The 21,147-nt window shown below is 33.3% G+C and overlaps 1 protein-coding gene across 1 annotated transcript in view; it reads left to right on the forward strand.

Annotated features, from left to right (window-relative positions):
- The window catches only part of LOC110038853 (protein CHROMATIN REMODELING 5), a 41,273-nt gene extending 21,050 nt beyond the window's left edge, over nt 1-20,223 (forward strand). Inside the window, exons 11-31 of the mRNA XM_020743771.1 lie at nt 961-1,054; nt 1,737-1,824; nt 1,929-2,063; nt 4,156-4,347; nt 4,483-4,550; nt 6,224-6,317; nt 6,570-6,694; nt 6,775-6,838; nt 10,262-10,471; nt 11,258-11,500; nt 11,675-11,785; nt 11,888-11,977; nt 12,094-12,276; nt 12,370-12,450; nt 12,652-12,894; nt 13,314-13,469; nt 13,579-13,756; nt 13,838-14,019; nt 16,508-16,867; nt 16,957-17,047; nt 19,130-20,223. Of these exons, the coding sequence (XP_020599430.1) occupies nt 961-1,054; nt 1,737-1,824; nt 1,929-2,063; nt 4,156-4,347; nt 4,483-4,550; nt 6,224-6,317; nt 6,570-6,694; nt 6,775-6,838; nt 10,262-10,471; nt 11,258-11,500; nt 11,675-11,785; nt 11,888-11,977; nt 12,094-12,276; nt 12,370-12,450; nt 12,652-12,894; nt 13,314-13,469; nt 13,579-13,756; nt 13,838-14,019; nt 16,508-16,867; nt 16,957-17,047; nt 19,130-19,611 (3,470 nt within the window). The 3' untranslated portion in view covers nt 19,612-20,223. The remainder of the gene's footprint in view (nt 1-960; nt 1,055-1,736; nt 1,825-1,928; nt 2,064-4,155; nt 4,348-4,482; nt 4,551-6,223; nt 6,318-6,569; nt 6,695-6,774; nt 6,839-10,261; nt 10,472-11,257; nt 11,501-11,674; nt 11,786-11,887; nt 11,978-12,093; nt 12,277-12,369; nt 12,451-12,651; nt 12,895-13,313; nt 13,470-13,578; nt 13,757-13,837; nt 14,020-16,507; nt 16,868-16,956; nt 17,048-19,129) is intronic.
- Nucleotides 20,224-21,147: the final 924 nt, after the last annotated feature.

The raw sequence follows: 21,147 nt of genomic DNA on the forward strand, positions 1-21,147 counted from the left end.
CTAATGTGCTCTGCCATATCATTGATAAACCAAGATATCACTAAGTTATTGTCGGTATTCCACATAGGAATGGAAGGTCGCCCCCTTCCGGATGTCAGATGATGCTTTTTATGCATTCAATATATTTTTTTTGCCTTGAATCATCGTTAGGAAGGAATACTTTGCATCTTTTAGAGTAAGATTTGAAGAAGTAAGTGCTCCATTGAGAATTCCGAATTATAGACGATTTGGTTAGGTGGAGAAATAGCCTATCTCTTTACCATCTATGTCTGACCATGGAACCCTATTGTAATTGCTAGCCATTGATTAGCCAGAAGCTAACTTTGATACTGCATAAAAATGAAATGTGAAAGGGAAGAGAGGCAAAGTGGTGGAGTACTTCATTGCTTGAGTAGGCCAAAATTGGACCATATAAATAGAGTTACGATGGTGAAAAATAATGAATAAATGTCATCCTATCATAAAAAAATATCTAAATATTTCGGACTTCAGTGCATTTTAATATAAAAAACCACTGAATACAATGGATATAATTTTTAAAGTGGCCCCTAATTCGCCTCAATCCACCACTCTTCCATTGTGGGCCACTGTGAGCTGATATGAGATAGAACTGCAGGAAATGCCATTTAGTAAGGGCTGCCAGTTGCCCTTATTACAATGGCAGGAACCTTCCTCCCACCTTATCATTTGTGCGTTGGATGTCAATCAAGAGAAGATTACAAATATGTTAGAAGATAAATTTATTATTTTTTTCACTTCTTTTTAAATATGTGGTAACATTCAACATGTATAGTTGACCTTGTTCCCTGCCATTTTTACATGAGCACTTGTTGAACTTTTTACTTTTTTTGGCATAATTTCCCCCTCACCTCAGCATTGTACTTAAATTTCTTAATGTTGCAATTTATGTACTATTATAAGATATTACTCTATTAATTGGGTATCATTCTTTATTTACAGCTAGTTTACGGAGGCTTGATGAACAACCTGATTGGTTGAAAGGAGGCAAGCTACGTGATTATCAGCTTGAGGGATTGAACTTTCTGGTTAATAGGTATTATATGCTTTACTATATAGTAAATTATAATGAGGTGATCGGGTCATTGACTTGTGCATGAAATTCATGTGCTGCAACAATAGGTCTGTTAGCTATCTTTAACACAAAGCTTGAAATGATTTTACTCTTTTATTATTTATTTTTCATAATATATGGGATAGATAAAAAGTTTCTCCTAGTGTACCAGAAGTTTATAATCTCCTTTCTAGCACAGTGTCATGCCCCACTTGATTAGTACATAGATTGTTGCATGTTTTATGAGAAAGGGAGAGGAGGGGAGTCGGCATCCTTTGTATTACTGATTGATTCGGTGGTTGTTGATTTTCAACTTATTTCCTGATAGATGCAGGGAAGAGTGCAAAAGGCACCACCCTTGATGGTTTTGTTTGCAAAAGTTTTAAAATTGTTTTCCACTCATCAAGCATTCTTTAGACATTTTTATTAACAAGTACAATGTCGATGTCTTTATTTCAAGCTTAGATGACAATGGACTGTAAATTACGTTTTATGCACCTTCCAAAACTAAGAGACCTATGTAGAATTTCTAGCAAACCTTGGTAGACCTGGTTTCAATTTATGCATCCTTGCTTTGTCAGGCTTGTTTCTGTTTTAGTTTGTGCTGATAAGGGACATTCTTCATTGTATGCTTCTTAATGCCCCCATTTTTATCTTAACACAGTTGGAGAAATGATACAAATGTCATTTTAGCTGATGAAATGGGTCTTGGTAAAACAGTGCAGTCAGTTTCTATGTTAGGCTTTCTTCAGGTGGGCTTCTTGTAGTTTCCATTTTGATATTGCTTACTTTTCTTATTTTCTTTTTTATTTTTGCTTTTATTTATGCATATTTTTCTTGTTTCATGCCGTTACAGTATGCTCAACAAATTCATGGCCCTTTTCTTGTTGTTGTTCCTCTTTCAACTTTATCTAATTGGGCAAAGGAATTTAAAAAGTGGCTTCCCGAAATGAATATAGTTGTATATGTTGGAAATCGTGCTAGCAGAGAGGTTAGTCGTGCTTTTTCTATGTCATTTACTTGGTTCATGCTTGCTTACATTCCAATACTATCTATTTTTGTAGGTGCAATCTGACTTCCAATATTTGACTATAAACTAATCATATGCAAAATTTGGCTTCTAGTTGCATTGTGGTGTGGAAGGAATGTTGGTTTTCTTTATAAATATAGCGGAATATTGATGTATATCCCCATTTTGAAAACTGTGTCCGCTTTCAAAGGTTCATTTTCTTCGAAGGCTTGGTTACTACTTGAAAAGCCGTTCTTGTTTTATTCACCACAGGTTATTAGAGTTTGTACGCTCTTGATGATTAGTTAATTTTTAAGACTTATAAAAGCCCTTATTTCTATTTTTTGTTTGTTGATACCGGGCTTTAAGCTTAATATTGCTGGATAATATTGACTTGGATGAACATAGCAAACATTGGATTAGCCTTTGGTAAAAATTAAACGTGACAATATAGTTCTGCTAGTTTTCTCTTTCTTTTTGTCTTTCCTTGGGAATTTATTCAGTGTTGAAGTCCTCATTCAAATAAGCCTTTGCCTTCATTTAGCTTGTTTTGGCCTTGTTGCTGGGCAAATGAGCTAGATTATTTGTTTATTCTAAGTGAATTGAGTCTTGGGATTCCTATTCAGTTGATTCAATTTCCTTTCCCCAAAGTTGAATCTTCTTGTCCTTTAGTGAAATGCATAGACATTGCGTTTGTAGTTGCGGTGCAGTGTCGCAGTTTAGTTTTTTCTGTTCGGCAAAACTGCGTTTTATTTGTTTTCTCAAAAAAATTGTTGCTAAAAGATTTGTTTTCCCACCATACCTCGCTACCTGCTAGAGAGCTGCGTTCTGATTTTTTTTTTTTTTAAATATAATAGTCACCGCAGCTTTTTGAACAACAGTTTTCTTCTACAACAGTTTCACAACTGTTTCTTCAAACAAGTGCAGCTGCCCCAAACAGGTCTTGTTGTTTTTGGAAAATATATATATATTTTTTCACATAAAATCATATGTACCATTATGTGAGGCACATACTAAGAAGCATGCTCCGAGACACACATCTCCTTCATGGAAGAGCACGCAGCTACACTGAATCTTTTAAGCTCATCCATCTGCTGTGTTTCACTTTTTTTGTGTCTATAAGTGAGATTGAGCTATTTGTCTGTTCTTTGACATGTTGGTGTAGTTCGATTTTACCATCTTCTATGATAGGATTTAATATCAAAGCACTGAGAACTGTGTCAGGTAAAAAGAGCTTAACAAGTGCAAAAGCATCCCAACCACTGTGGGGTCTGAGAAGGGACGCAGGGCTTTTTCTTGATCCAAACTTCTATGATATTCAAAGCAATAGGCATGAACTTGGAAACAAAGCTGTTGCACCAAGCTCTGAAGTGTTTCATGTCATCCAGAGTTTTAAAAATGGAGGATGATAAGAATTTTATGGTTTCAACTCAACTATCTAAGAACTTAAAAGGTTTCTGATGCTGGCGATTTTTGCCGGTTCATGAGCTGTTCTGTCAAACTGATGTACTTTATTTGATAATTAAAATTTGTTTGCATCGAATTCTGAAAATGATTGGAAATTTTTCAGATTTTGCCATATTTAAAACAGAATTTTTGCTAATTTTACAAGTTCATGTAGTCATGCACTTTTGTATGTCTACGTGTTTTAATACTGCTATGATCAGTATTTTTTCGTGCATTTGATTTTAATGTGAAGGAATAGTTTAGGATTTTGGCTGATCATTCTTCTACCAAGGTAGATTAGAGGGTTTTCTTAGATGGTTTGGTCACATTAAATGTCGACCATCTGATACCCCAAACAGGAGAGTAGATCTTTTAGACTTATGTTAAAAAGGCAGAGGTAGACCTAAAAAGACTTGGATGTGTTTTATAAAAAGTGATCTTAATTTATTAGAATTAAATGAAAATACGACTTTCAATTGGACACAATGGAAAAAAATTATTCATGTAACCAGCTAAAGGCTTGTTGTTGTACTCTTCTACCAATTTATGTTTCTCTTATATTTGCAATTGTGAGTCAAGAAAGTCTGCATAGTTTTAATAATAAAACAAATATTTTTTCAAAGAGCAGGTTTGTCAACAGTATGAATTTCATAATAACTCCGACAGTAGCAGACACATAAAATTCAATACATTGTTGACGACATATGAAGTTCTATTGAAAGACAAAGCCGCGCTTTCTAAGATCAGATGGAACTATCTAATGGTTGATGAGGCTCACAGGCTCAAGAACAGTGAGGCGTCATTGTACACTACTTTGTCGGTATGCTTACTATAATATTTTTCTTTTTAACATTTTTATTTTTATCTTTCCAACACTTTACTAACAATTGGAAGTATAGTTTTTTTTTTTATTTTTTATTCAAGATAATCTTAGTCGATCTATTTGGTGTTGCAGGAATTTAGTACGAAGAACAAGCTTCTTGTTACTGGCACTCCTTTGCAAAACAGTGTTGAGGAGCTATGGTGTGCTTCTTCATCTGAAATTTTCATTTGAAATATTGATGAAGATTTACTTCATCAAGCATGTAATTGTTTTCATTCATTGTATCGTTTGGCACTATTAAATTGGCTTGGACGAATAGAATATTTGAACTTCTCATTATTCCGAAGGAAGATTTACATACATGCCACACAATGCTTATGTATTTACATATCTAATACCTAAACTTTGATATTTACATTTATACAATTTTACCTATTCATGAAAAGGCATATTTCATTTTTTAAGAGTTGATAATAATGGTATTTTTGATGTGATGTGAAAGATTTGCATGCTATAAAGATAAAAATCAAACTTTAGGTGTTAGATATTAAAATTCAAAAGAATTGTGTGTTATGTATGTAAATGCCCCTATTTTAAAATAGAAATTGTAATTTTATTTATTACTTCCGAAATCAATGCCAGAAGTTTCACTTACTAAAGCATTTTAAAGTTGTGATTATATTTCTAAGAATGAGAAATGCAAGGTATATTATTTGGATTCTTTTTGCATCATGTACAACTTGGACTGGATCTGCACGGCCACTATGGATATTCTAATCACAACTGGAGATGAGGCTCACTAACTATGAAATTAAATATTGATAGTAGAATTTATTTAAGCAATTATTATCTGTTATATATATTTATATTTATATATAATTAAACCTAACTTAATATAGGATTCATTAGGCAAAAAGTAATGCAATTATATTTCTAGTGTAGCTGCTGAATTGGGTCAAGGAATCTGAGCTTGTGGCTCACCAGTCATGAGTTTTAATTTGGTGGAAAAGTATTTAGGTTTAGAAATCATGTGTGAGAATGCACTCATTTGTTCTTGAGGAACAGAAGGCGTAGAAAAGATGGGCGTGGAATGATAGAATGTAAACTTGTAGTTAAGGCCGTTATGGCAACACAATTTGAAAGCTGGAATTGGGTTTTGAGTGGGTAATGAAGGAAGAGGGAATAAGTGAGTTGGGGTTGTGGAGTTAGAGCTATGAATATTGTGGTGCTTGGAAAATAGAAGATGATATTTGTTGATGTTGTTGACGCCTCATTGCTACTATTGGCCAATGGTTGGCAGTATGCTGCATTATAAATGGAGCATCTCTGTTTGTAGGGGTGACTGCGATTAACTTGAATTGCAAAAGATTTTGCAGATGGAACTGTAGAGGTCTCCCTTGATCTCTCTCTCAGTGTTAGATGAGCTAGCTCTTGAGGACATCGTTTGTGATGATGGTCTTATTCTGCTTGTGTAAGAAATGCGTGTTGATCTTGCTGATGGGTTGATGCACTCCCTCACACTCTTGGATCATCTTCTTGGGTGATTAGAAATTAATAGTTTATTGGCATGCTCATTCCTATTCTACAAACAGTGTCTGGAGAGGATATAGAATAATATGGATATATAGGGGGGTATCTCATGCTGTTTATTGACAAAATTGCTAATTCCTCTGTATTAAAATTATTGATTATTTTCTCTTGCTGAATGGTTTGAACAAAATAGTAGGATGAGATGTTGGCAAATTGACTTGATCAAACCTTGTCTATTGTAGTATAGAGAAGAAACCGTTGTATACATGCAATATTCTACTTCTAGAGAAGACACATCTTTGAAACCCAGGCATTTCATGCAAACTTATTTAACTGTTGACAGGGCTCTTTTACATTTCCTTGATCCTGGCAAGTTCAGCAGCAAAGAGGATTTTATTGAAAAATACAAGAATCTAAGCTCATTCAATGAAATTGAGGTACAGTGTTTAACTTTCATAATTATCATTTACCTTGCGTTTGTGCTCCTTCTATTTTATTCTCCATGTTGGCATTCTTGTCGTAATTATCATGTTGGCTTTATTTCAACCATCAGTGATTGGCTTGCTAAATCCTTTTTCATAATTGATTTTGTTAAGAGTTGCATTTGCTATTAAATAGTTTTTTAGAAGCATTTGAATTTTTTATCTGCATTTTTACTTTGTTCTGAAGTGATCTGAATTTGCCTTTAGCTAGCTAATCTTCACAAGGAACTGAGGCCACACATTCTACGTAGAGTTATAAAGGATGTCGAGAAATCTTTGCCCCCCAAAATTGAGCGCATCCTTCGAGTGGAAATGTCTCCTCTTCAGAAACAGTGAGATTTTCATTAAAATGCAGTGTTTTCCACAAATTATTCTTAATGTTTGGCTCATGCTCGTATCTATTTTAAATTAGGTATTACAAATGGATTTTGGAGCGTAACTTTCATAGTCTCAATAAAGGAGTTCGTGGAAATCAGGTAATTTTCCATGGTCTTTGACTGATTAGTTATTTTTTTATTTCTTTGCACGTGAATGCTTATGCCACATAAGACAATCTCCAGATAATTTACAAGTATGTTTTCAACTTGCCATCAGGTTTTCTGTGTCATAATAGCTTGATCTAGCAACAAAGATGTGGAAATAATCTGTACTGTTTAAAATTAATATTTAATATGCATAAATGTTCATATTGATTATGCAATGAAAGTATCATGGAAGATTGAAGGTAAATATTACCAAACTATAATTAGATCAGTCAAGTTTGATGTCCTGTGTTGGGCAAAATAGAAGCCTCTGCTAGCTCAACTGAATGGTAGAAATCACATTTTAAGATGGCTATATGGAAAGAAAATAAATGTCATGCTTTGCCTCATGTTTTTAAAAGTTTTGGCTACATATCGAATGTACATTGTTAGTTTTCCACAATATATATTTGTATATTACATGCTACAATCATTTTTTATCAATTTTGTATAGTTGAGGGACTAAATTCGAGAAATATGTTTTGGGACTAATTTGGCCCATACATTGGGTGTGTGGGAATGATGCATGAACAAATCTAAACTTTTGTAAGTGTTTATTAATGTCATTTTATCATTCTTATTGGTCCAATGATTGATGAATGGTTAAATTATTATAAAAATTGTGAAATTCTATCTATTTAGTATTTTTTTAGGTTATATAGATTACAATATCGGTGAAAGAGTAGATAAGATGGTAGATATCTGAAGAAAAGATCTATTCAGAATATGCATTTTCCTCCTATGGTGAGAAAATTTGATCTTCTATAGTTATATCCACTAGAATAAATAAAGTCTTAATTTCAGTCATTCTTCATTGTAGGGAGCCAAACCTCACATTATTCTAATAAAAAATGTACATATTTACTTAGTTCGTCTTAAAGTTAACTCTTCCTTCAGCACCTTATTATTATTTTTTAAGAAACAAAGTCATATAAAGGGGTGAGTACTAAACTTATTTGGTTGTACGAAGCTTAATATTTCAAGTAACATTAAAGGTAAACTAATGTGCATTAAGAAAACTTCATCAATAAAAACATCTTTAATACTTGATACAAGCAATAATGTGACATGTCATGTGTAAGGGAACCTTAACTATAACCAATGCAAATAGTGCATATTAGTTGTTAGATGAGTATCATGCATTATTGATAACTTAATGAATTTCAATAATGGTCTAGGAAATGAAGCATTATACAAATACTATTAATATAACTTACATGTCAATGAATGGGAATTTCATGTGGATAGTAGCATTTTACAATAACAATTTACATGAGTTCCGAGTTGAAGAACTAGTAGTAATGTAGTGACCTCGTAGCTGAACTCATAGGTTCTACTATAAACTTACTAACCTTGGCATGTGATAGGCCATGTTGATCCATGCTTATGCACCAAACAATAATAAGATGCTATCTGAATATATTTGTTATTTAGATTGCAATGATTGTATAAATCTTATGCATTATGCAACTTTTAAAATGCAGTGAGTCTATGGAAGTTATGATTGCTTATTATCATGCTTATAATAAATGTTCAATGGGAAATAACTAAATACGTGCAACTCTATATGCACGAGTATTTTAAGCGGTGATATATGTATGTCGAGTTGTACATCATGCTATAGTAGAGTAATCTACCTAGTCTGTTGAACATATATATCCATAATGTTGTGGAAAGACACTTTATTGTAGTTTTAAGCCTGGAACTGTGTATCTTAAACAGTTCAAAGGAACTTCTGTTTGCTTGGCACAGTTTCATTTGTAAAATTTGTTGTGAAACTAGTGTAGTAAAAATATATTTTTTTTAAGCTGTTGTGAATATTATAGACTTTTTCTTCTTTTAAAAAGTAGGCATCCACTTTTTGGCAGCTATCACACACTTGTAGTTCTGATTTTGAAAGCTTATTCTCATCATTAATATTTCTATAAAATTGTTCTGTTAAATAATATTAGTGTGGTGCCAAACTATAATGTAAAGTCATCCTAAAGGTCAATTTTGATTCCAACCATCTTAATATTTATGAAACCCAGAGTGCACAACATAGGTCAATCATACCATACAAGTTACACAAATAAATGGTTTAATTCCTTAATAATTTAATTCTAAAATTTCTCATTTTGCTCTATTATCCGTCGGCGTTTAAAAGGGGGAAGTTGCGTTTCGGGGTCGCCCGTAAGAAGCTGTCGGCCGCCGGAATCGAATTACTTAAATCCCTAGATTAATTTTTGTTCTACACTGAACCACTAATTAATTTTATATTATTAATATTTAGAGGTAATGCTAGAATTTATGCATTGATAATTGAGTATAAATTGAACTTATAGTTGACTAAAAATATTTCTTAATTTAAGATTTAACAAACTGTTGTGCTAGTCAGCTATTCTAGTATAAAATGATTACAAAACTCTTGGAGCATTTATAGTTAGCTTATCTTAGTTTTTTTTTTTTTTGGTTAATTTAATTTAGAAGGCTATTTAACAATGAAATTTTTCGTGAGATTTCCCAAAATTATCAATGGCCTATTTGGTTTGCATTTATGCTCGGCGTTATGTTACTTGAATGCAGAATGACAAAAAAATCATTTTCTGAATCTAGGTCCAACTTAAGCTTATCTTTGTTGTTATGCTTGCTTATGGGCGGCCAAACACTGGCTTAATGACAGCTCTAGTCAAAAACGTAAAAAAAAATAAAGAAATAAAATTTTGTTAAGTAAAAATTTATAAAAAAATCAATTATATAATAAATGATTAATTAATAAATTAATTATTATTAATAATATACAATGAGCCATTTGGAATATTTTAGATTAATTAAGGTTTTAACTGAGCTCATTTATATTTTTAATTTGATCAACCTCAAATTATAAATAAATACATAATTAACTAACAATCAATAATTAATTATTTACTTGGATTAACCGAGGATTAATTGAAAGATTTATTAATATATTAATTCTCATTACTAGTTAGTTGGGGTAATTAGTTATGGGATAATTAATTAAATACTTTATTGCTCTCAGTAATAAAATTTTAATTATGATTAATAAGGATTTTAATTAAGATAATTATGGGCATTTAAAGAGGCTTACAAAAAGTTTAGTTAGTTAAGATCGAAATAATATGTATGAAGAATAATTCACACTTTATTATGAATTACAATATCATGACGGGTAAAATAAATGAGCTTAAGTGAAAATATAACATTTCCCATTTCCATTAATACTTGTTGTTTGCTTTAAGTTCATGATTGATTTCTTAATGTGCTAAACCTCAGATTTCATTGGCTTTAAAAAGAATATTTATAATTCTCAATTTATATAAATGTTTTCTTTGATAGGTTGTTGATATAAGATACTGATGCTAAACTTATCACCTTCAGGTGTCGCTCTTAAACATTGTTGTGGAACTGAAAAAATGTTGCAATCATCCTTTCTTATTTGAGAGCGCTGATCATGGTTATGGTGGAGACAATGCTAGTGATAGCAATAAAGTTGAGCGCATTGTTTTGAGCAGTGGGAAGCTAGTAATCCTTGATAAATTGTTGACTCGTCTTCGAGAAACGAATCACCGTGTTCTTATTTTCTCTCAGGTATTTTTTTCTCTTTAGATACTAGATTTAGATTGATCATCCAAGGCTAGTACATTATTTCTTCATTATATAATTTGAATTCCCCAAGTGAAACAGGCTCTTTTACTTCACTGGACATTGATCGGCCATTTGTAGCTTAATTCTTTTCATTCTTTGAATTTGCAGCCACTAGAGAATTGCCCTTCAATGACCACTTTTTAAAATTTAACACGTAGCATTTTTTCTTCTCATAGATGCTTAAGTTGTTGTATAAGTTAAATAGTAGGTTTACCTATTCCATTTTTCTTTTTTGGCAGCCACGGATAGACCTTTTGTATGCTCTTCTTCTTCTGAACTAGCTGTTAGTTCATAGTTCCAAGTGTTTGAAATGAACTTTATACATTTGTGCATAGATTTAGGTTTTGCAATCCCTTGCACTTTTACCGATGTCATATGTTTTTTTAATAATTGAGAATTACTCTAATTGAATCCACTTATTAACTAAGACCCACGTGTAACTTGTTGTTTTATGCTGTGAAATGCAAGAACATCTATTGCAAGGAAATATTTTATTGCTATAATGTTGAGTATTGTAGTCTTCTTTTTAGCACTCAGGAAGTTAGCTGTTCTTCCTAGTTATGTTATGCTGTTGCGTAGAGATGCTATGTAGGTCCTCAAAGGCATTGTTCTCATGTCCTCTTTTTCATTCTAAGTATTCTTTGTCAGAATACGCTTTCTTTATGAAAAGTTTTGCAAGGGAAATCAAAATGAAGAATCATTATGTTATCTTATCCTTTGGATTTACAGATGGTTAGGATGTTGGACATACTTGCCGAATATTTAGCACTTCGAGGTTTTCAGTTCCAAAGGCTTGATGGTAGCACTAGGGCTGATCTCAGACACCAGGCCATGGAGCATTTTAATGCACCTGGAAGTGAGGATTTTTGTTTCCTTCTGTCTACACGTGCTGGTGGGCTGGGCATAAATCTTGCTACTGCAGATACTGTTATTATTTTCGACTCGGACTGGAATCCCCAGAATGACTTGCAGGTTTGAAGTAGGAGGAATCTATTTACCACTAGCTTTCTCATTGAATAGGTTTTCCATTGATTACAAGTAGAAGCTTATAGCTACCCTTTGTTTAGATAACTTTTTTGATGCAGTCCGTTCATCTAACCTTAACATTTGTCCCCTTTCTGAAAATCTTTAGTATGCTTTTTTTAGGCAATGAGTAGAGCTCATAGAATTGGACAGCAAGAGGTTGTAAACATTTACCGTTTTGTTACAAGTAGAAGTGTTGAAGAGGAAATTTTGGAGCGCGCTAAGAAAAAAATGGTATATAGAATTCTGAAACTTTCTCCTTCCTTTACTATGTGTGTGAGAGTTGTTGATGCTCTATGTTTACAACTTGTTTATTTCTTTGGTCTGAACTTTCAGGTCCTTGATCATTTGGTTATTCAAAAGTTAAATGCTGAGGGTCGGCTGGAAAAGAAAGAATCTAAGAAAGGAAGTTCTTTATTTGACAAGGTAAATTTGATACTTAGAGTAATGCTGTTAACCTTTTGCTTAATGGTCTTTTAGTGCTTGATTACTAGCCACGTATGCATAACAATTGCTTTTTGAAACGCCTTGTTCACTTGCAGAATGAGCTCTCTGCAATACTAAAGTTTGGAGCGGAAGAACTATTTAAGGAAGAGAAGAATGATGAAGAGAACAAGAAGAGGCTTTTAAGTTTGGATATTGATGAAATTCTTGAAAGAGCTGAGAAAGTTGAGTCCAAGGGAGATGATGGGGAGACAGGAAATGAGCTGCTAAGTGCCTTTAAGGTCAAATTTCTATTTAGTTGTGTATACATGTTTTTAAGATGTGTTTCCCCTCTTTAACCTATTTAGCACCTTTTCTGGGTTGCTGCACTCTAGGTTGCAAACTTTTGCAGTGCCGAGGATGACGGCTCATTTTGGAGTCGTTTGATACAACCGGAAGCTGTCGACCAAGCTAATGTATGAATGTTGCTTCACTTATTCATTGCATAACCTGAATATAATTTCAAGATTTTCTTGGCATTTTGTACTACTTGGAAGTAGCACAACTTTTGAACAATTTTCTAGAAGGGATTCAATTTAGTTTTAACCATCTCTGTTGCCATATGTTATCAAGGAAATGATGCAATGGTCTAAAAACATCTATTACTCATTCTGCAGGAATCATTGGCACCTCGTGCTGCAAGAAACACTAAAAGCTATGTTGAACCTATTCGACCTGAGATCAATGCCAAGCAGAAAAAGAGAGTCCCTCAGTCTCGAGATAGAAATCTAAAGCGTTCTGCGAAAGCTACAGATGCTCCAACCTGCATGTTGCCAATGATTGATGGTGCTGTTGCTCAAGTAAGAGCATGGTCTTATGGGAACTTAACCAAGAAAGATGCTTCGCATTTTGCCCGTGCGGTAATTTATTTTTTATTTTCAATTTCTTTATTTATGACATCAAAGAATTTGCCCTTCACATTGTCATATTATTAAATTTCTGTCAGGTTTATAATGTAACTATTTAATCATTTATGAAAATTTTGGATCTACTTGTTGTCGTGGGCTAGATTTTCTGTTTTTATGAACAGAAGAATGAAACAAACGAGTTTGATGACTGTTTCAGCTTCTGCGATAAGTTTTTGTAATTTCTGAAGACAAATAATCTTTCTATGTTGTCTTTGGTATCTATCAAGTATCAGAAGCCAATTCAACGTTTTTTTTTAAAGCTCATCAATGAACTTTCATAGAAGTTTACTATGCATTGTGCTTGAGGTTCAATCGTTTTTTGTCTTCAAGGATTTGCTTGTTTATCTTGTTACCTTCTGTTTTTTTGTTAGGTTAAGAAATTTGGAATTCAGAGCCAGGTTGGCTTAATGGTGGCTGATGTTGGTGGTATAGTCGAGTCAGCTTCTTTTGAAGCCCAAATTGAGCTATTTGATTTGTTAATAGATGGCTGCCGAGAAGCAGTCAAAGAAGGAAACTTGGATGTCAAGGTTGGTTGTATTTTATTTTAGTGGACCTTTTTTTTCTTTTCTACATATTATTATGTTTGTCCTGTTTCATCATTTGTGACTATATACAACTTATTGTTTGTTTTTACAGGGAACCATATTAGATTTTTTTGGTGTCGCTGTCAAGGCATATGAAATACTAAATCGTGTAGAAGAGCTTCAGCTTTTAGCAAAACGCATAAAACAATACAAAGATCCAGTTGCTCAATTTCGTCTGATTACACAACATAAAAGCCCTCAGTGGTCCAAAAGCTGTGGATGGAATTCAGGTAGTTGTCTATTATTGACTATTTTCTTCTTTGGCATCGTGATATCTTTAGTTAAGTATAATTTTCTGGTTTCAACATTAGTTGATGATGCACGATTACTTCTTGGCGTGCACTATCATGGATTTGGAAACTGGGAAAAGATTAGATTAGATCCTAAGCTTGGTCTGGCGAGGAAAATTGCTCCCGCAAACCTTGGGGAAAGGGAGACATTCTTGCCTCGTGCTCCGAACTTAGATAACCGTGCTAGTGCTCTTCTCCAAAAGGTAAACCTTCCTTTCCCCACTAAAATATCCATCTAATCAGTCTCCATTCCAGAATTTTAGTCTTTCAAGTTGGCTTTGTCAGCACGTGCTTGCTTGAAATGCCATGAGATGTCAATATCGTGTTTTGGTTTGATATGTATTTTATGCCTGGCTAACGTCAATTCATATAAAATATTCTTTTTTAGGCTTTCTACACTATAAGTTATGCCTCAACTCATAACTTTTAAATGCTATGCTTTACTTCTAGCTTTTGATTAATACATCAGCTTCTTGGACTTTAACTGAAATTACATTCCTGTAGTCCAAAATGCTACAGTAGTTCTTAGTTGATTGATTGTGCGATTTGTGGATAGTGATGCTCGTTTATCTCAGATATCAAATTCTCTGCTCTGCATGTTTGACTTATGTACTCTTTCTTAAAACTAGGCTGGTTTTAAGGTTTATAATAACCGAGTACTTGTTTCTTCTTGCAAATGGTTTCATATCTCTTTGTCCATGCTTTCCTTAATTGAACACCTTTAACCTATAGTTTGCATGTTCAAATGTTTGTTTCAGAGGATAGCAATAAATTCTTGCTGTACTGATTGCTTGGGAAAAGTCTACTCCTTACCTTTAGCCTCTCGATGTATAAATGAGAAAACTTGGGAGTATTTTTCCCTTGATGTAGATTTCGTTTATGTTAACAAGATTTTCCTTAATCTAACCAGGGTTTATTTAAATCCAAGGTTAGGAAAAAAATCCTCAAAATAATTTTTTACTTCAAAATGACTTTCCTTATATAAACATTAAAGCCTTCCAATCTTGAAAATGTTGCATTGGAGAAATCACGAAAAAATGAATTTTACCTTAAAACTTATTGCTATTCCATTTCTCATTTTGGTTATGAACCCATCCACGGCTCCAACTCTCTGGGTGGAATACAAGATGATGGAATAGGATAAATGTTTAGTAGTTAGCTTAGGTTTTTATTTATTTATAAGTAACTTTTATTTATACCTATTCTTCTTTAAAAAAATCTCTACCATTGTTTTCCATTTCAACCACTGCATGGAAATTAAGTGGATTCCAATTGGATGAATAGTGCATTTGTTCAGCTACACACACAGATATCCCCCCTAGTGTAGAGTGTGTTACTCGAATTATAGGCGCATGAGGAATGGTCAGGGCTCGTATCATAACCCCCGGTCATTCCTTTTTTTAATATATATATATATATATATATAATCTCAAAATGATTCCAACAGAATATAGGATTTTATAAAAATAGTTTTAAATATTTTTGTAAGGTGCAAAAAAATGAGAGAATTTTTTGATGATTTGGACTGGCACCATTTCAAAATTTGGATTATCATGCATGCTTTATTGGATGCCATTGTACAGCATGATGTGATTTACATCTTAGGAAGGGCTACATAACACATACCAACAACTATGATGCGGGGTGTAACAATTTATGCGATGAAGGTTCCAGAGAGAGAGAGAGAGGAGAGAGATGAGTCTTCGAAGAGGCTATAGTTGTTTTTGGTATGATTGGTGCCACTCTCAAAATCCTTTTACCAATAGTTTAGATTTCAGTGGTTCCAACTTATCATCCAATGAAATGAAGCTTTTGCCTGAAGCAGAAACATTTTCATGACAAATCAGAATCTTTAACATTCTCATTTGTTCTGGAATTATTTTGCCGCATATTAACATCATTGTAAGATGTGCGATATTTTTTTTAATTTAAATATTCGAAGTTGGTATTAAAATTTCCATTATAGTACCATTTTAACATGTAAGTGCATTTTTCAAATTGAGAGCCATATCCACAGAAATATCCTGGTGAAAGTTGTTTTGATGAACAGCAGATCAGGGAATATTGATTATGTGAAAGACCATGAATTTGTGAGGCTTGTTAGTCCCTGAGTTCCCATGCTGCCTGTTTTCATTTTCATCTTAAATCGTATTCATCAGAAGTGATTCATTCGAAATTCAAATTTTCTATTTTCGGAGTAATCTTTAGCCAGAATTGGCTATTTTGTTTCCAGTTTTCATAGGAACCTTGTAAACCTTTTCATTTTGGTTCTCCGGTTTGATTTCCATTGAAAGTAATGTTAGTATATGTTGCATCACCACAGTCCATCTAGGCTCCATACTTGTGCTTTCTTTTGATTGGCTGAAAGAAAATATAATATGCAGTAGTTGATTGATCCTCTGTCCTTTGATTTAAGATTTGAGTCTTTATCTTGTGCGTTTAGTTTAGGGTAGAGACTGAGGTGTGTATATGAGCAGATACAAAACTGGCACCATGCCCAAGAAGTTTGCTGAAGGCTATTTTGGATTTTGAAAATGCATGCGTTCATTTTGGTTTCTATAAATTGAGGTTACTTAATTGACTTTGTTAGAAGATCAAGTCCATTGTTGACGTTTGATGTCAAGGATGTTTGAATAAATTTCCCATTTTTTAATCAATTGTATCGATGAATAACATTTTTAACTTTCCCAGGAGTTTGCAAATATTAATGGTAAGATTTCAAAAGCTAAGGGGTCCCGCAAAGTTTCCAAAATAGAAGAAAATACAATGAAAACAAAACAGCTGAAGGATGTGAGCTGGAAAGAGAGCTGGAAAGACATTTCACCTGGATCCCGTTCTCGGGCAAATAAAATGTCACATCAGAAACGCCGGAAAGTTGAACCAGCAGTCAAGGAAGAAGGCGAATTGTCAGAGTCCGAGCAAGAACGGTACCAACAGTTCAAAGAAGAAAAATGGATGGAATGGTGCGCAGATGTCATGGAAGAGGAAGTTCAAACTCTAAGGCGCCTGGAAAGGCTGCAGACAACTAGTTTAAATCTTCCAAAAGAAAAGGTTGCTCCTAACTTTGTCTTCTTTTTATCAAGCTTTGTCTTGCTCAAATGAAATGGTGTAACTTGGGGTTTTATGATTGTTCTTTTCAGGTTCTCGCAAGAATTAGAAAATATTTACAACTTTTGGGTAGAAAGATTGACAAGATTGTTCAACAGCATGAATTATCATATAAACAATCTAGTAAGTTTCTGTTCTATTTTTATTTACTTTAAGTTTCTGTTCTATTTTTCCTCGCTAGAAGTTTAATATTGATAGAATTAAAAAAAAAAATAGGTAAACGAAAATATAATGGAACATTGCCTTGTAAAGAATGGTTGAATTGTGAGTGAAAAGAAAACTCTCTCTCTCTCTCTCTCTGTGAGGGGGGTTTGCGTGGGGTTGGAGGAGTAGAATTGAAATGAATTGTGCTAAAATCAAACCTTTTGAAATAATAAAAAATCTTTAAAGAACACAACTCCTTATGAAAGTAAACATGATAGGTGTATACATAAATTAACTAGAGTTGAAAACGAATATATAAAACAACTAGAACAACATCAATGCACATAATTTACATTACAGTGATAATTTGAAATTCCCAAACTAAATTTTCACATGAATTTTGAGAATAAATATAAAATTTTGCAACAATTAAATTTCACACCATAAAATGGAAAATGATATTTTTCTAACTTGTCCAAATCATGCGTGCAAACTAATCACTAAACAATTTAAATGAAGGATAATTATTGTCAATTTGAAGATATGGGCTTCACGATAGTACCAGAAAAAAATTATCCCCCAAAGGTTGTCAAAATTTGAGAAGTGCTTGCAGAATCTACATCCACTTCAGAAGAATTGGGTGCAAATCAATTATTGCATTATCTTGCATACCATAGAGGTACTTATTTTTAGGCCAAAAGATCCAAAATAAGTAACCACTTAGATTCTCTCAAGATAATATTCCAAGTTTCATTTAACCACGCCTCTATCTTTAGTATAATGTTGAGAAAGAAAGGAATTTAATAACTGTAATTATACTATTCATATATGGAAAGATTGCATGTGGAATCAATCAAAATACAGCTAAGTCTTGTGAAAGGAAACAATCTGAAAAGAGGAACCCGAAAATTACAACTTTGAATTGCCATATTGAGCAAAGTGACATGTTATGTAATGAGAGAAATCTTACAACGTAATAAATTGACCAACATTACAAAACTAGCAATGTATAATTAACTAGGGAAGCTAGTAAACAATAATAATAACATTAACTTTCAAACAATGGCTGACTTGTGGCTGAAAAGTGAACAAGGCTGCCATGTGCTAAAACAAGGATTTGGAAACAACTGAACTATGAAATCAGTGACATGACTCGAGATGAACATGCAACATTAAACCAATTATCTTTGATATGAAAATAATAGAAAATAAACACATTTTGCACAAACTCTTAACTAGGAACATAGAACTAAGAACCAAAACAACTAAAACAACGTCAATTGGTCGTGAACTTAAAGGCCATCATTCTTGAATAATAACTTGGTCGAAACATTCTAGCATTTAGAGTGATCTAGACTCCTAAGAGAGGGAAGTAATGAATGCTTCCTTTCAAACATGATAAAGCCATTCATATCAAAGATCAAATCACATGGAAGTAGAAGACTTGCCTTACTATAGCTTAGGTGTGTCAAAAAATGAACAAATCCAACAATATCTGACCTAAACTCATCTCAAAAAATTCTGATTATGTTTGATTTGATTAGCTTTCATGCCAATTTTGTTTCTAAAATCTTGACCCATTTAATCTTTGTTTCTATCATTAATCACTAAAACTAGTCCAGTGAAAGGCTAGAAAATTTGTGCTTTGGCGCAACTTGTAGAATCCAAACTATTAATTTGTTCTTCAATCTCTCTTTTTTGCAACACTGGTTTTTCTTTTGTGATTTGGAGGTCCTCTACTTCAATCTTAGGAAGCAGCTCATCTCCTAACACATGTTTTTAATTCCACAGAATCAATAATTTTTTTTCGCGGGTGAAAGGTCCCAAAATGAAATCATCTCTTGCTACAATAAATTCTCTATATGCTGTCAGCCAAGTGTGTCCCAAGAGCGTGCACATTTTGTTAGAAAACAAAACTGCATTTTTTTAAAAAAACATGGCCGAATATAGTGGCTTTGATGAGTATTTGAACTGTTTGATATGTTTTTCATCCACGAACTTTTCTTAGCTGTTGGGAGCTTTATTTTCACTATTTCTTCGAATATTTTTTGTTCTCTACAGAAATGTATATTAGGTTGTGGAATTATGTGTCTACATTCTCAAATTTGTCCGGAGAAAGATTACATGAGATCTATTCAAAACTGAAAAATGAACAAGGTGAAGGTGGGCTTGGACACTCCTATCTAACCAGTTCAGCCACGGGAACCACCGACAGGAGCGTCAGTACCAGTCAGCCCACTTCTTTCAAGAGGAGTAGACCACATCAATTTCAATCCCAACATTCAGAAACATTCCACAATAGTCAAGCACCACCAAAAGCAGAGGCATGGAAACGTCGGCGAAGAGCTGACGCGGATAACCAAGTTCAAAACCAGCAATTTCATCAGCAGGCGGCGACGAACAATGGGGCGCGTTTACCCGAGCCAAACAATTCTGCCGGAATTCTCGGGTGGGGTCCGCCAGAATTGAGGCAATTTAGTCATGAAAGGCCTGGTAGAGCGAATTTTCGAAGATATCCTTCAATCCAAAGACCACCGGTCTGACCTGAAATTTTTTTTTATCTGCATTATTTGACCATAGATATACAAGACGGCGCAGTTGCATTCATCGAGAGAGAGAAGCCGTGGCGCCCCAGGAAAATTTTTTGCTCGCGGTAATAAAAAGTTTACTGATCACATTTTGTGATCTACTGAAGCTGCTGTTCTGGTAGAGAAAGCTTAAGCTGGCAGATTCCGCAATCCATATTCTTTTTTTTCATTATGATAAAGAGCGAAAGCCTGATATCGAAGTTAGGGAGGGCTTTTGCAGGTTCAGACAACAGATAGTCGCCCAATTTTGGAGGGGCGAGTTCTGTAACAACACATCAGCAAGTAATATTTGACAATGTTGAAGCAGTAAAGAAAAACTGCTTCACTTCTAGAAAGATGAAGTCCATACATGTTTCCACTCTCTCTAAATACTGAATATATTTGAATCCATTTTCATAAATTATATATATATTTTTTAGTTTAATTTTCTTCTTTTGATTAACCTGCAACTTTTATCTGTGTATTTGGGTTTTATCAGGTTGTATATCCATTAATCTTTCTGGTTTCATTAAATGGAAGGGGGCTGAGTTTTTGAGGTCTTTCTAATTTTGAGCAACTGGATATGCTTGATTATGCAAGCCCAAGTTTTTTGTTTGGTTCAGCTTTTAACAAGGTGCCACGCTATTCTTATATATTTACATATGTACACTTTACATGCTTGTCACTCAAACCTTAAAAAACACATTAAAAAATCACTATTATTAACTCATTAGAAGTGAAGTACTCTTGTTTATAACCTTGAAATGCTATATAAATTTCAAACGATACTGATATGATTCATTTGTCTGACTTTGCTTGATTTGCCCGAGTTTAGCAAAGATGGCAGGTTGCATTTTATTCTGATTCTTTGAAGCTCAAGCTTGGGGGGTGAAAGGTGGCAAAAATATTATTCTTCACTTCTATCCAAGCTGTCAAAATGATTCGTTATTTGTGAACAAAGCTCGTATTCGATTTATTCGTTAAGGAAATGACTCGAATATGAATAATATTTTTGCACTTAATTTATAAACAAGCCTATCATGAATAAATATTTGTTCATCCATATTCAGTTCATTTTCACTCGAAATAATTGAGTTATATGTACATATAAATATTTATATAATTGATAAGTATTTTTTTTTAAATAATTTAATTGACTATAATGCTACTAAGATTTATAATCAATTAAAATTATCAATTAAAAAAACTGTCAAAATGATTTGTTATTTGTGAACAAATTGTGTTTAGTTCGTCAAGCAGCTCGTATTCGATTTATTCGTTAAGCAAATGACTCGAATATGAATAATTTTTTTGCACTTAATATATAAACAAGCTTATCATGAATAAATATTTGTTCATCCATATTCAGTTCATTTTCACTCGAAATAATTGAGTTATATGTACATATAAATATTTATATAATTGATAAGTATTTTTTTTTAAATAATTTAATTGACTATAATGCTACAAAGATTTATAATCAATTAAAATTATCAATTGAAAAATACACTG

Source organism: Phalaenopsis equestris, unplaced genomic scaffold (assembly GCF_001263595.1).
Source record: "Phalaenopsis equestris unplaced genomic scaffold, ASM126359v1 Scaffold234162, whole genome shotgun sequence".
NCBI classification, from domain to species: domain Eukaryota; kingdom Viridiplantae; phylum Streptophyta; class Magnoliopsida; order Asparagales; family Orchidaceae; genus Phalaenopsis; species Phalaenopsis equestris.